This window comes from Periophthalmus magnuspinnatus, chromosome 17 (assembly GCF_009829125.3).
Source record: "Periophthalmus magnuspinnatus isolate fPerMag1 chromosome 17, fPerMag1.2.pri, whole genome shotgun sequence".
Taxonomy (NCBI): Eukaryota; Metazoa; Chordata; class Actinopteri; order Gobiiformes; family Gobiidae; genus Periophthalmus; species Periophthalmus magnuspinnatus.
Window position 1 is genome coordinate 12,337,422 of NC_047142.1, and position 15,671 is coordinate 12,353,092.

The following is a 15,671-nucleotide window of genomic DNA, read 5'->3' on the forward strand; positions in this document are numbered from 1 at the left end:
TGGGGGAAAAAAGTGTAAAGACAGCCCCCTTTTCCAATTCAATATCTAAAAAAGTACAAGATGTGAACAGCTTTAGTGATAATTTAATAAACAATAACAAACATGTAGATAAGCAGAGTTATATACAAAAGATATGAAACATGCAAAAAGGGCAGGGTCAATAAAATATATCAAATAGAACATTGTAATATATACTTTTATATTAGTAAGTAAGTGCTTGTAAACAGTCGAGTCATACACTTGGCACAGTGGCTTTGGTTGCACTTTTGGTTTGAGTTTCCACAGCAGCCCTCTGTCTCTATGGAGACTCTTATGGCTTTAAAGTTCCACTGACGGCGTTTAGAGGACCGTGTGTCAGTGTTTCAGGTCCTGATCCAGGACTTTGGTGACGAGAAGCTTAGGCGATATTCCACAGTGATAAACTTTGGTTTGATGAGACAAAGGTCAAACACTATTTGTCCAAATGAGACACAGAGTCCATCACACGTCCCAGGACATTGGAGTCTTATTGTCCATGAGGAGGAGTCCTGTTCAACACTGATCTGAACATTCTGCTGCCCGCCCTAAAGACATGTGCTACAAGCAAGAATGTTTTCTCAGCCAAACAGGGCACATTCAGGGACTCAGCCCCTGCTCCACTCCATCAGTCCATCTGCCCTCACACTAGTGTCCTGGAGAAGAGGTAATGGCACTAATAAGCCTGCACCTGATTGGGCAGCAGTTGGCACCCACTGCTCACGTGACTCATGACCTTCTGTTTGAGCTGTGCCACCTGCTCGCGCAGGACGCTCGCGGTGGATGCCAGCTCAGTGTTTTGTGTCTTTAGTGTCTTTACTTTGTCCTCGAGCCGAGAGATACGCTCCAGTTTACGTTTGCGGCACTTGGAGGCGGCGATGCGGTTGCGCAGCTTCTTGCGCTCTGCCTTGATGCGCTCCTGGTTGTCCATGTCAATGGGCGACAACGGTGGACTGTCTCCAAAGCTCTGTGCGTCTGGCACTGTCTGCGGCTCGTCCTTTAGGCGCAGAGCAGGCTGCGGGTTTACAGAGGGCTGGGGGAACTGTGCGGTGTCCGTGGGATAGCTGAGCGCGTGCCCGTATCCATTGAGCGTAGTGTACACGGGCAGGTCCGCGTGCATCAGCTCCAGTCTGTCCGCGTGCACAGACTCGAGCTGGTTCTGTTTGTGGAGGTCCTCCAGAGCCTTTACAAAGCCCTCCGCGAACTCCTGCTCTGCCTCTGCGGGTTTGGGGCACAGGAAGGCCGCGTTGGACTGCAGCAGCAGCCGCTCAATGTCTGGAGTAGCCAACTTCATCAAGCCGAGCTCCGTGGAGTCAGAGCCGGGCTTGAGCTGTGTCTGTTCCTGCTCCAAAGCTCCGGGAATGTCCTTCTTTACCACCGAGAGCCGCTGAGACACACCCGGGAACAAGGGCTCCATGTCCGTGTCACATCCAGCACCAGGCGGGCATCTGAGCTGTGTGTGGAGCTGTGTGTGGAGCTGTGTGTGGAGATGTGTGTGGAGCTGTGTGTGGAGCTGTGTGCGGAGCTGTGTGTGGAGCTGTAGAAAACAAAGACAAGTCTTAACTTAGTAATATTAACATGGAGACAAAGTTCTGCGCGTAAACCGGACAAGCCGGAATCACAGATCTAACTCTGCGTCATAACTGACCCAGGGCACAAAAACAGACTGAACGAGGAGGAATAGGCCACTTTAACCCAACACACAGGCCTATTTAGCCTCCACTAAGCTACAATGTGCATTTAGCTTCCAAAATACGAATGGGCCAGTCGACAGCACTTAGATACACGTACAGACTCAAAGCGAAACCAAACAAGCAGCTATCTGACGAGCTGTCACGTCCCACGAGTCTAAACTCCAAGTCTGACCTATTTCTGTTTGTTTACACGATAGAACGGCCTGATACCTGCGCTGGTGTCCTGCTCTGGTCCTCCGGGCGCAGGTTCTCTCTCGGTCTCAGTCCGGGATAGATTCTGAGAGATTTGGGTCTAACATTTCCATTATGTCACCGCCGCGCGCACAGATTGGTCCACAATGACGCGCGTTTCCGGTTTCATTTGAATAAAGGGGCCGAGCCGCACCCGTGGCCATGGAGACGGGAAGGTAAACTCCAAACAGTGCAATGCATTGTGGTTTGATGTCATCTCGGGAGGAGAGGGAGTTTGGGCGGGGACCGAGCTAAAGGAGTGGGCCCAGAACCGGACTTTCTGTACTCTTAAACTAAAGTTATGTGTTGACAAAACCTGCACCTCTCATGTAGGCATAATATAAGGAGCTGGAGCATTATCAAAACTAGGGACAGTGAGATGAATGTAAGAAGTAAAGGTGAGGAAGGGGAAAACACTGAAGAGAAAAATGAGAAGTAAACAATCGGTGATAACAAACTAAAAGGTCAGTCCACTAAAGCTGTCAAAAGTATCAAAATGAACCTTTCCTGAATAACTTTAGAATGATCTTGAGCTGTATCTTTCACAAATATAAGACACATAGACTAGTATACACCCATGGACCACTATGGAACCTACGTGACAGAGGGATTACACAGATATAAGACCACACGGAAATATAAAAGAAAGTACTGTAATTTAATGTAGAAAATCACATTCTACTGTCTAAATAAAGAGTGTTTTTTATTATCATTGCAGTATCGGAATCAGTATCGAGTCTTTTCCTTAGTATCAAAATTGAGCTTGAAAGTTTAGTATCGTGGCGACACCATAGGCCACTGCTGGAGATGATGAGTGTGCTGTGTTCAGTGGAAGAATCTAGTAAGTTCAGAACATCCCATTACTAGAATAGACTATAGTGTCAAATCCTCCCCCATAGTCTAAAAAGAACATGGACTCGATGTTAGCAGGACAACATCTCACTTTGTTGCTCCTTGTACTGTTATTCACATAAAAAGTGTTCAAAAAGGCTTAAATATGAAATACATGATGTAGGGTGACAATATGCCCAAAAATAAATATCACAATTTCATTTTTATTATTACATAAAGACTCTATATTTGTGTTATGTATAAGAGGGATTTAAAGGCATCTGCTTCTTTTGAAAGTCCACACTGCTCTGTGTTAACTCCACCTGTCCCTCACTCCAGGCAGTGCAGAGGGTGACCAATAGGAACAGTGGGTGGGAAAAAGTGTATTTGTTTGCGCAGGTGTCTTTAATCACTTATTTTCAAGACACCATATTGCTGACTAACGCCCATTTTCACCACCACTGACATACTTGCTCCAATTTTATTTTCTTGATCGATGATACGTGCAGGATTCGGCTGCGAGCGGTGTTTTGTTGTGATGACGTTTGCGGTGATGTAAACTCCCATTGGGCAGAGCAGTTTTTTAAAGCAAACTTGTTTCTTTTATTAGGTCATTTTAAATGAATATTGCAATTTAAAATGTGCAAATTATAACATAATGATCCACAGGTGTCGTAGATTATAACTATATAGCAGACACAAGCTCAATATGTCTTCTATTTGATTATTGTCTATTGTTTTTCGATTTTTTTTTACCAAAATATCAGAGCGTCACAAGCATGACACCATGAACAGATTATTTTTTTCATGTAAGACAGACAAACATATTGACCGGTCATATACAGAGGTGACAAGACATAACGTGGTTTGTAAACATAACAGACAACATAGGTGCTATTCACAATTGTATGTGACAAGCTTAAGTATGTGGATGTATTTGTGTGTGTGTGTGTGTGTGTGTGTGTGTGTGTATGTGTGTGTATGCGTGTGTGTATGATATATGTGGATACTGTGTATGTAAATGGGGAGATAAACAAAGAGGGAGAGAAGAAAAAACAATCATACCCATACATGAATATATTGAAGTAATAATAATAATAATGATGATGATGATGATAATAAACTAAACTAAAATAATAATAAAATTCAATTCTGTCAACAGGACAAAAGTTTAGAGTATGAGAGAATGTTTGGCTGCTCATCCAAGCAGCTTCTTCATTTCTGGTCTGATTGATGGTGACAGTACATCCATCTGAAGGGAGGAACTAACTACACTGAAACCAACACACCTGTGCTTGAGTCATATTTTGCATAATCTTTCAGGCCCCTGATGGGTGCTCTCACACTTATTAGCATACTGGCTAGCCCTATAGTTTTCCATGTTTTGATTGAGCATTATATTTGAGAAACAGAGAATGTTCAACAACACTGTTGTGAGAGCTCCTCAGGACCCCAGTCTGCTGTACATCTCCATCTCAAAGCCACTAACCTCTCCTCTGAAGACAGTGAGGTACAGATCTTAGCCAAAGAAAAGAAATGGCAATCCATTTTTGAACAAGAATATGGGGCTTAGACGTCATTTATCTCCTATTTGGGACAAATATGACTCAGACACAGCTCTTTATTTCTTTCTTTCTTTCTTTCTTTATTTGTCAGGGACCATGTACAAATTAATTAATCTTACAAACAAAAAGATTATTTGTACCAGATTTAGCTACTGCTTCTTTCCATCTTCACTCCCTTAGTGTAGTTCAATAGACCTGGTCAACAAACAGAAACTGTGAACAAACAGGTGTGTTAGTTTAGTTGTGGTTAACTCCTGCCTTCAGGCAAAATAAGGTAGTATCCACCAGTAATCTGACCAGAAATGAAGAAGTCGTTTGGATGAGCTGTGAAAGGTCTTCACTCTACAGCTTTTGCCCAGTCGACAGAATAGAATTTTTCTTTTGTTAAAAATAAACCCTCAGACAATAACAAAAATACTTTTACTTTTCTGTCCAGTAAAAAGATGTAGTGGAGTAGAAAGTACAGATACCTGCTCTCAAATGTAGTGAAGTAAAAGTAAAAAGTATCCACTTTACATAATACACAATTTACTAAAGTAATGTACAGATATCTAAAACTTGTACTCAAGTACTTTACTACTTTTACCTTCCACCACGGGTTAAATTGAAGCAATGGGATTACTATAACATGAATGAAACTCCAGGTCAGTGCAGTGAGCTACAATTACAGGCTCACAAAGGCTTATACTGTATCTCCTCATCTCAGATAATCCACAGAGTGCAGACTGGTCTTACCTTTAAACAGACTGCTCTTAAACTCTGTAGTGCTGGTTGGGAGGTGTCTGGAGCCTGCCCCACCTACACCTGTTATGATAATTACAATATCAACGTATCGGTCAATATCTGAAAGCTGGAGCTATGTACTGTGCAGCTCAATATTTATTGTGTGCACAGTCCTGCTTTGTATTAGTGGTATAAAGTAGTTTCAATATTATCATTTATCACAATATTTATCTGTATATTGTGCTTCAAAATGTATTATTATGAGAGATCTAGCCTAGGACTATGTGACAGGCTGCCTGAATATCTCACTTGTTTGTTAAACTTTGATACGGGAAGTTTTAATGCAAGATCTCATGATTGTCTATGTCTAAAAAGTGACAGCACTAGAACTGAAATGGGGATTGGAATACATTTCAAGGACATATAAAACTGGACATACTGGTGCTGCTAATGTACTTTAATAATCTGGTGATAAACATTTATAATCACACCTGCACCAGTTCACAGCCGCACAGAGCCGCACGGAGCTCCGAAGCCAAACCATGAGTGAGGGCTGAGGGCTGGGCTCTGGACAAAGAAGCCATGCAGAAGGTTTTGTCCATGACGTTTCTCAAAGTGGACAAAGTCAGAGCAGCGAGCAGCGAGAGCGAGCTGCTCATGCGCGTGGAAGTGTCTTTGCATGAGCCTCTTAAGCGGGCTGAGGAGGAGAAGAAAACTGAGGAGAGGAAGAAAACTGTGGAGGGGAAGAAAACTGAGGAGGGGAAGACTGAAGAAAACCTCAATAGTAACTAAGGATGCACTGGTCCAGCTTTTGCAGTTCTGATGCCTTTTTCGATACTTTGGCTTTAAGTATCTGCTGATCCCAAATATCAATGATACCACTGCAGAGACTGAGAACAGCAATTATTTCCTTAAAACATAAATGAAATAAGACAGAACTGATCCAAATGTTTTATGCCGCTGTTATTTATCTCTCAAGTAACCACAGAGCAGGTTTGTATCAGTAAAAGTTCAAACATTATGAGACTTTCTGGAACAACTAAGACCACTCTTACTACATCAAGACCAAACAGGAAATCGACTGAACCAGTATTTTGAAGCTGATGTCCGATACAGCATTTTAATTTTTTTTTTTTGTACCAGTACCGATATTCGATACCAGTATATCCTTAAATGTAACCGCTGTGAAAGAGGACAAGAATTCAAAAAAGCCTCCACCCAAGAACAACTTCAACTCAAACCAACAACAGCCAGAGGAACGACAACAACAAGAGGAGGAAACATTAGACCTTTACTTCTGTGAGCTCCCAAATCATTTACCAACTGTGTGATTGGCTCAGATCTGCTCACAACATGACACTTTCTTACAAATAAAAAATGCAGCAAAAAACATTGAAACGTCTGTACCATGTATGTTTGTTGTGCCGTGTATGTGAGGACCTGTTTTAGGCTAAAGGCACAATTCACGTTTTTATCTCTGTAGTTTGGTCATTGCAACAGCAGCGAGAACCATAATGTAAAGTAGACAGAACTGATCCAAATGAACATGAACATAATAAACACAAACATGTATTTACTGAGATCTCAATCTTGTCTTGTCTTGTTCCCGTGCATAAGCAAGTCTTTGGGGTAAGTTCAAATAAAATATCTCCTCAACATTCCAACAGTGGCAGAAGTACAAACGGCACGACTGACAAAATGTGTTTCCTTGCATTTTATTGCCTTTTTATCTTAGTCTGTGGAGCTGCTCAGTTCACCACACAATAATTCATCTCCTACCACACAGACTCAGAAACCTGTTTGTTTTTTTTTAAGGAGAAAAGGTTCAGTTCATCTGTGTCTGATCCAAAGTCTGTATCAGTGATAAATGTGTGTGTGTCTGCAGTGTCCCTGAGGTTTCACTGTTCACTTGTTTTAGAGTCAGGTACAAACTAAATATATATCAGAATTGTAAACTTTTATCATTGTTATTAAACTGTAGCTGTTTGAGCTCAAAATGTCATTACTTATTATCAGTGTTGAGAAGTAACTAAATACATCTCTAATTAGACATAAATTAATGCATAACGAACAGTGCAACAAAAATAAAGATGTCTGGGGTTATATGTTCAGAATCAGAATCAGAATCAGAATCACTTTTATTGATCCCCGAAGGGAAATTCTCTTAGTTAACAAATGCCACAACCACAGGATAGAATTTAAGAATAAGAATAAAAAGTCATTTAAATAAGAATAAAATTGTGCAATAAGAATAAGTGTCATGCAATAAGAATAAAGTGTCAAGTGTTAAACAAAATAAATAAATAGATCATCACACAAAATCACACACTATTTACATCTATGTACAAAATGTTATGTCTTACACTATGATATAGTGTAAAGATATATCAGAAAACAACACAAAATGCATTTTGATTCGAGTATTCAGTATTCTGTAACTAAACACACTTTGAAAGTATTTTTCCCATCGCTGGTTGCCCTTGACACTCATATAACATTGGGAGTGTCGTGACGTCACAGCATGCCCTCTATTGTTGTTGTAGTTCTCCTCGTGTCCAGCAGGTGGCGGTGTCTCCCGTTTACGGCTTCAACGCTGTTTCTAACCGAGTCCGAGGAAAACAACAGCGGAAGAGCGATTTGACAATCTGAAGAATATTTTTTATTGTAGAGCCATTTACAGCACGTTTTCAAACTTATGACTGCGATCTGACAGTCCCTCGCGACCATGGCCAACAAGAAGAAAGTTATTGTCACGGGTAAGAGAAAAGATCCTGCGAAATCAGCGCACAGTCCTGTGGCCGTTACCTGCTCTGTTATTACTAATGAAGCGAATACACAGGACTACTGCTACATTTGGATTATTTATCATGAGAATACAAAGCGTAATACTCCTGTGTACCGCGGAGGTTATTGTGTAGTTGATCTTTTACAGTGTAATCCGTGGGCTCTGTACATTAATGTTTAACTGAGGCTACCTTTAGACTCGAGAACAATGTTATGTCCAGATATCTTTGTACTAGTTACAATGTCTTAGGGACACCTCGTTTGCATGATACAGATTACAGTAATACAAAATAAACTATGGGCATTGGATAAACTGAACAGACGAAACTGAGCCATGTGTTGTGTTTGTTTTTTGCACAGGGTTTGAGCCCTTTGGAGAACATGCGGTGAATGCCAGCTGGGTGGCGGTGCAGGTAATCCAGAGGTGACAGGGCAGCAACAGGTTCAAAGGCAATTTAAGTGACTGAGAAAATCACATACTGAAATATTCTCTCAACAATAAGAAAAACTATACATCACAATTTTCTTGCAGCCAGATCATGATTTGTATTTGATCACAGTTCTTGTACAAAGAGGTCAATAGAGTTTGCTTCTTTCACAGTGTTGGGGAAGTTACTTAAAGTTAGTTACTGTTACTTGTTAAAAATATTTTGGTCAATATTGGATGAAAGAATCAAATGATATGTTTTTTTTAACACCATTTAAACAGAGGTAAACAACAAATGAGTTGCTGAAATGAATGGCACCACAGCAACTACAGAAACGAGTCTTTACGACGCTGCTAAAGCTGCTTCTCTGCCTCTGAGGTGGTTCTCTGTCATGCCTACGAGTAACTAAGTGTTTTGTTAGTAATTGTAATTTAATAATAAGTAAAATTCAACACTATTCTTCTAAAAGTCCACACTTAACTGTGATTGGTCAAATCCAGCTGTCACTCATTCAGAGCCTTACAGAGACGAACCACTTGGGGAAGGGAGTGGTAAAATGTGCTGCATTAAATAGACAAATAGTGAATCCCAATATGATCAAAACAGCAGAATGTCTCAGGGATTTGATCAGATATCATTAGAAGCACATTTGTATTCAGAATATTCTGAATTGACTTTTATAGGGTTGCAAGTACCCATTATTAGGAGATCAATTAGTCTGCTGATAATGTTTTTGATTAACCAATTAGTCATTCACAAAAGACCCATCAATGTGACTTTTAAAATAAGATTTGAACTACATAAATGGAAAAGATGCATCTGAGGACTTCCTAAAGGAGGTTTTGGATGCATTTACAGGCAAGGAGCAAGGGTTGTCATCAAAAATCAGATACTAAAATTGGCATTGAAACTAGATACTCTTTTGAGAAGGTATCGATACTACAAAAAAGTCACAAAATCAATCTTTCCTGAGTATCTTTAGAATGATCTTGAGCTGTATCAGAACAAGTATAAGACACATAGACTAGTATACACCCATGGACTACTATGGAACCTACCTGGACGACTGAGAGATTACACAGATATAAGGCATGGGAATATAAAAGCAAGTACTAAGTAACGAGTCTATTCCTTAGTATTGAAGTAGTGAAAGAGTTTGAAATTTTAATATTCAGACTCTGAAACAATGCCTGGTCTTAAATTCAGTCTGTTTTTGTTGTCTTAGGAGCTGGATCGAATAGGTCTGGGCGAGGACATAGACCTCTTTGTGTGTGAAGTGCCAGTGGAATACCAGGCTGTCCAGACTCTACTGCCTTCAATGTGGGAACAGCACCAGCCACGGGTCAATAATACATATAATCTTACAGGCTTTATTATGAATCCTGACCAGAGGTGGTAGAGTAGCCAAAAATTGTACTCAAGTTAAAGTAACATTACTTCAAAATAATATTACTCAAGTAGAAGTATAAAGTAGTGGTTCAAGAAATTACTCGCATAAGAGTGAAAAAGTATACTTAAGAGTGACTTAAATAGTAACATCTGATTTATAATTTGAAGGACAAAATATTAAATAATGCACAGAATCTGGTATTTTGAAAGGATAGAAACAAAAATGACAATCCAAATCATATCTGAAGAAGCAGTGCAGGAAATACAAATGTTCAAATCATTTCATATTGTCAACATAAAGCTTTTGTCACAATCAGACTTACTCACAGTGGAAAGGGTAACCACAACTTTTGCTCAAGTAAGAGTACTGTTATTTCAATAAAAATATTATTATTAATTAGGAGTAAAAGTATGCTACTAGAAAAGTACAATTTCTTTAAGAGTTACTCAAGTAAATGTACTACTAACTACCCACCTCTGCTCATGACTAACTCGTTCCTGTGTTGTTGTGCACAGTTAGTGGTCCACGTGGGCGTCTCTGGTCTGGCCAAGGCTGTGACGCTGGAGCAGTGTGGGCACAATAAGGGCTACAGGCGGCTGGATAACTGCTGCTTCTCCCCGGAGTCTGAGTGTTGTATCGAGGACGGGCCTGAGTGCATCAGCTCCGTGTTGGACATGGAGGCCGTGTGCAAACGTGTCAGTGAGGCTGGAGGCGGGGCTAAAGTGACAGTGTCCAAGGACGCGGGCAGGTGAGAGACGCATAGTGATTTTTTTAATGTAAGTATTATTGTGGAACTAACTTCTTGGTACGATGTTTGCTGTATGAGTAATCTAAAGCCAACATAGAAGTACTATCATTCTGGACTGATGCTAGGGCAAACATTATTGTCATATATTCAAGTAAAACTAAACACCTGACACAGATTTGAATCTGATTGGTTAAAGCGTCACAACAGCGGAACAAGCCGAGAAACCAGTTGAGTTACATCCAGTTGAGAGAAAAGCACAAACTTCCTCTTCCCTGTCCACAAATACACAAATCACTTCCCTCTGCACATTGTCATAAACAAATATAGTATTTTTGCAAAAATAGTTTGAAGTACATCATTCGGCATCACCATGTTTGTTTCGGTTTGCTTGGATGCTTGGGCTGTTTTTTGATAACAAACATCTGGCAGTAAACAGGGCAGTCTTTTGTGATGTCACCAACTATTGGAATTTACAGAGGCCAGTGAAGGCAGCAGAAGCTTAGAAGTTTGTATAAAACATGTCAAAAATTGACTAGGAACAGTAGATAGCATTATTAAAACACCATGTACTCAGTTCAGTAGCAGAAAAAAGTAGATTTAGTGTTTAATTCCACTTTAATCTCATGTGGCCTGGCAGGTACCTCTGTGACTACACCTACTACACCTCTCTGTTTGTGGGGAACGGCCGTGCAGCCTTTATTCATGTACCGCCTCTGGGGAAACCCTACAGCAGTGAGGAGCTGGGCCACGCTCTGCGCACCATCATCATAGAGATGCTCCGACAACTGGAGGGGGACCACGCGCAGGCACACTGCAACCACAAGGGGCACCACTGAGGCCTCATGCTCCTGGGTTACAGAGCTCAACAGTCCCGCCCACTTTGAAGGCCGCTCAGGTTCCGTAAGTGAATTTTATGTTCATTTTTTCTCATAGACTTTTCCAAAAATTCAAATATTAAAAGTCAAAAGGCATTACGGAGGCTAACCAGCTATGTGGTAACTAATAACCATAAGGCGCAGTGGTGGAAGAAGTACTTCTGGTACTTAAGTAAGAGTACAGATACTGGAGCAAAAAAGACTATATAATACAATATAAGTAAAATCACATGAAAAATCTTCTTAAGTAAAAGTAGTAAAGCACCCGTTTAAAAATATTTAAACAGCAAAAAATATTTTGTGCAGATTTTGAGGTCTTTAAATGAAGTGATTTTGATACAGAATTGTACTGAGGTTTGAGAAACAACTGAATAGATATTTTTTTCTAACTGTTTTTATTTATTTTTGTTTGCTCAAAATATAAACGCGTTGAAAATACACCCCCAGACTTTTCAGCAGGTCTCAGACTACCATAAAAAATGCTTTTACTTTTCAGTTCAGTTAAAAAATGTAGTGGAGTAGAAAGTACAGATACCTGCTCTCAAATGCAGTCCAAGTATAAAGTGTAGTTATATACTATATAGTATAGTAAAATGTATACTTGAGTACAGTAATTGACTAGTTTTACTCCGTTATGTTCTGCCACTGATAATGTGGTTGTTTAAAGTCCAAAAAGCACATTTAAAATGCAACATTCAGCAAAACGTAATAACTTTGCACTGTATAAAGATAAAGAAACGGATTTTAAATAAAAGGTTAGGTCTTGTTGTCATTACTTACCACAGAGCTGATTAGCCCTGAGCTTTCAAACTTTTAATATTATTTTTTTTCCAGAAAGTCTATGGGAAAAATTACTTCTGGAACCAGGGTGTGGGCGCTCACTGTTGAGCTCCATTCAGTCCTTCACTAACATTATGGTATATAAGGTTTATGTTGAAGATTTAAGTTTGTGGCCACAGAAAACAACATAACATACAGATTTGTTTTATTTACCATGAAGATGCCAGTGTGAATGGGAGAAACTATATGTTGCTTTCAAGTGATGATGGGTTATTATTGCCTAGGATCCAGAATACACACTTCAATCTTCTACAAAGATCTGAGTCTGGAAATTCTGGAAAACCTGGAAAATAATTGGCAGATATGGAAAATGTAAAAAATAGAAAAAGGGCAAAATGTAGAGACCTTTTGAGCAGTTGGGTTTGAAAAAAATCAAACAAAAAATGATTTCAAGCAAAGTATGAAAACCCTGTGATGGGCGTGACTGACAGGTGACGGACAGGTGGATTAGCCAATTACTGACATGCACCGTTTGTTAATTAAATTAGGGCCTATGATAATTGGAAATTATTTTTTACAGATTCAACATTAAAGGGTCTGGAGACAATTGTATTTTTAAAGCAACTCTTAGGGTCAAAATGATACCACTATGTGCTTTCTGTATCTCATTATAAAGTGTTTTTGTCTTCCTCAAACCAGGAAGTAACACTGTTGTTGCGAGTAGTGTGGCGTGATGGAAGTTAGGAATAATTCTGGACCTTTGCAAACTGTAAAATTAGCTTTTTAGAATCACTTACAGCTCCTTTATTCAAAGCCAAATTATTAATGCACTGGAAAGCAGCATATATAAGAAAATCAAATAAATAATAATAATAATAATAATAATATGTTTTCAAATTGCAGACTAATAATATCCTATATGTTGTATTCCAGGTATGTCAAAAGTATTGAAAATCAGAAACTACTAGATACTCATTTGAACACGTAATATAAAAGAAAGTACTCCCATTTAATATTGAAAATCACATTTTTATTTTCATCATGGTTTCAGAACCACGGTATTAAGTATTTATTTATTACTTAATATCAAAATAGAAAATTTTAATATCGTGACAATAGTTAACACATAATAATAGCAACACATAGCTAGTTAGCCGAGATGTCTTTAAACTTTTAATATTTGAATTTTTGGAAAAGTCTATGGGAAAAATGAATGGAAAATTTACTTCCAGGACCAGAGTTGACTGTGGAGCTCTATACTGTATTGAGTTGAACATCTGTTAAATTGCACATAAAATAGTCTTTATCAGACCATAGTAAATTTAATTACCGGTATATTCACAGCTGCCACAGAAAATCGAATGACTCATGATTTACTCTGTAGCTTTTAACCATTTGAAAGTGTCATTTTTGTTTACATGTAATGATTCAATGTTTGAATTGATCTTTGTAGTTGACGTCGTTCTCTGGGGGTCTGATGCTAACTGTAGATTCAGACTAACTGTCTTAAAGTTTTTTTCTGTTTGCTAATGTGTGCATTGTGTCACCATGGTGCCACAACTGGTGAACATTGCACCTTAGAGATACATGTAGAACACCCCCAGCGTGATGTCACTGCAAAGTATCAATATTGTCCTTCCACTGTATTAACAGAACCTCTCAAAATAATTATATTTTTTGTATCTCAGGGAAATAAACATTGCCAAATGATCAGTGTTTGATTACTGCACTACTGTATTTATTCTGCCTTTTCAGGCATAGTTATCTTCAAGCTCAATCAATAAACTGTACTAGTACTGAACTGTGTCTGTTGTGCCTTTACTAAACCACATGTGATTTCATTCATAAACCCTGTACCTTTAACTCTGAATATGTGTGATCATTTCAAGACTTCTTGTACAGGTCTTTGTTTCTACATTCTCTGCTCAGTCATGTTTTATCCAGCATTTAAAGCTCAAATTATTATAAACTATATACATTATTTACAGGAACTCTATGTAAGAATTAGATATTAAATTTCATAAAAGTTTCATAAAAGCTACTAAGAAAAACTGTACTGTATATGCCGGTTTAGGGTCTGGCAACCCAGGTTCAGTCATAATTGTAATTACTTTTTTAAGCGATTAGAGTGCAGCCTACATACAGTTCCTTTAATGGTTTGTCAGTGAACAATATTAAGAACAACATTTTATGCTGAAAAGTTCAAGTGATTTTTAATATGGGGCCAATTTGTTGGAGAAAGAAAATGCTTTTGAATTCCCTTTACTGTTGTGTTGCAGTAAACAGGATTTCACCCTCTGATCTCTCTTGTCTCCTCGTGCATTCACTTGTATCCCCCAGTTCTCCCTCTCCTCCTCCTGTTGCCTTGTGCACTGACCCCCTCATAATCTTTTCTAGTTCTCTCCTTTCTTTCATATCTCACCCTTGTTCTGGCTCCTCATGGGGTCAGCTCTATGTTTCTATGTTTGTTGAGTTATATGGGTTATGATCAGAAATAACTGAATACATGTACCGAAAATACATCTGAATACTAATTTTGAGTACTTGTATTCTAGTTACAGTTACTCTTCAGCATACAGGTATTCAGAAAACTGTTACTTAAAAGGAATGCATGACTGTACTTCATAATGTAATTTTGGCTTTTAACTGCACAGTATTAGTGACAAAAGAGAAGACATAGCTCTTACAGTGTGTGGCTTTTTTCTCTTTAATTTGACGTAAACAAAACAAACAGTGTAACAAAAAATCAAGCAGTTTGTAATTATATGTTTTTTACCCTATAATTTAAATGGAACATGTTGTAAAAGTATTCAGAGTATTCCGAATACAGTATTCTGATTGGCCGATATAAGGGAATATGTTACAAATTACATTTTAATTTTGGTATTCAGTATTCTATAATTACCGGTAAATACATTTTCAAATTATTCTTCCCATGACTGGTTATGGTTGAGGTTAGGTCCAGGGTCAGGGAAGGGATTGTGGATTTACTTTCAAAAATATCTTTAAAATGTGAGGAAACAGGTCTATGTTGCAGGGTGACCAGCAAACATAGCCCTTCCATTAAGTGGCATTATTATATTTCCTATTTCATAATCCTAACTGTAGATATCCCACTTCCTAAACTTATGATAAATGGGTTCAACATCTCAGCTGTCAAACTTCCAAATTGTAAAATTAGACAATTCTTTAATAATGCTCTTTTCTCCTATATTTCAAATCCATCTTTTCATCTTAGGAAAAGAAGAAAATTCATACAATCTATTTGAAAATTCCCATTCCCCCTAAAGCTAAGGAAGTCCATTTTAAAAGTCTTTCAGACATATACCCATCTAAAGAACACTTATTTTTTGAATGTATGTTTTCTAAAGGTTTTTGGGACGTTACACGACTGGCTCTTCCCCAGGATTCCAAATTTAAAAGACTTTACCAGCAAGGACATAATTTTTGGTACTCCTACACATGACAAAAAATGTGAAACGATTTTAAATGTAATCTTTGTTATGGGTAAATTCTTTATCCACAAGTGCAGGTTGCTAAAAACCAAACCATCTGTCCTCACATTTCATAACGGACTTTGTCTTTTTTTTCCTCATCTGTAAGTTTT

At 38.6% G+C, this 15,671-nt stretch overlaps 2 protein-coding genes across 3 annotated transcripts; one reads left to right on the top strand and one right to left on the bottom strand.

The window, feature by feature from the left end:
• Positions 1 to 65: 65 nt before the first annotated feature.
• LOC117384671 (transcription factor JunD-like) lies at positions 66 to 2,055 on the bottom strand. Of its 2 annotated transcripts, none has more exons than XM_033981825.1 (2): positions 1,920 to 2,055; positions 66 to 1,492 (listed from the first exon to the last, which is right to left on the bottom strand). In XM_033981825.1, exon 2 carries the CDS (start codon positions 1,430 to 1,432, stop codon positions 692 to 694), a length of 741 nt encoding a protein of 246 aa, XP_033837716.1. In that variant the 5' UTR covers positions 1,433 to 1,492; positions 1,920 to 2,055; the 3' UTR covers positions 66 to 691. The 2 variants fall into 2 exon arrangements, with proteins under 2 accessions (XP_033837716.1, XP_055084346.1); XM_055228371.1 differs by having other exon boundaries at positions 66 to 1,552.
• Positions 2,056 to 7,658: 5,603 nt separating this feature from the next.
• On the top strand, positions 7,659 to 13,865 carry pgpep1 (pyroglutamyl-peptidase I). The gene is made up of 5 exons (XM_033981828.2): positions 7,659 to 7,815; positions 8,204 to 8,256; positions 9,497 to 9,613; positions 10,177 to 10,409; positions 11,047 to 13,865. The coding sequence occupies exons 1-5, from the start codon at positions 7,785 to 7,787 to the stop codon at positions 11,243 to 11,245; spliced, it is 633 nt and encodes a 210-aa protein (XP_033837719.1). The 5' UTR covers positions 7,659 to 7,784; the 3' UTR covers positions 11,246 to 13,865.
• The last annotated feature ends 1,806 nt before the right edge of the window (positions 13,866 to 15,671 follow it).

Bases quoted from the DNA above. Each gene is read 5' to 3' on its own strand.
- pgpep1 (XM_033981828.2), top strand. From the start codon at position 7,785: ATGGCCAACAAGAAGAAAGTTATTGTCACGG. The intron at 7,816-8,203 runs GTAAGAGAAAAG...TTTTTTGCACAG, and splicing joins GAAGAAAGTTATTGTCACGG to GGTTTGAGCCCTTTGGAGAA. The intron at 8,257-9,496 runs GTAATCCAGAGG...TTGTTGTCTTAG, and splicing joins CCAGCTGGGTGGCGGTGCAG to GAGCTGGATCGAATAGGTCT.
- LOC117384671 (XM_033981825.1), bottom strand. From the start codon at position 1,432: ATGGAGCCCTTGTTCCCGGGTGTGTCTCAGCGGCTCTCGGTGGTAAAG.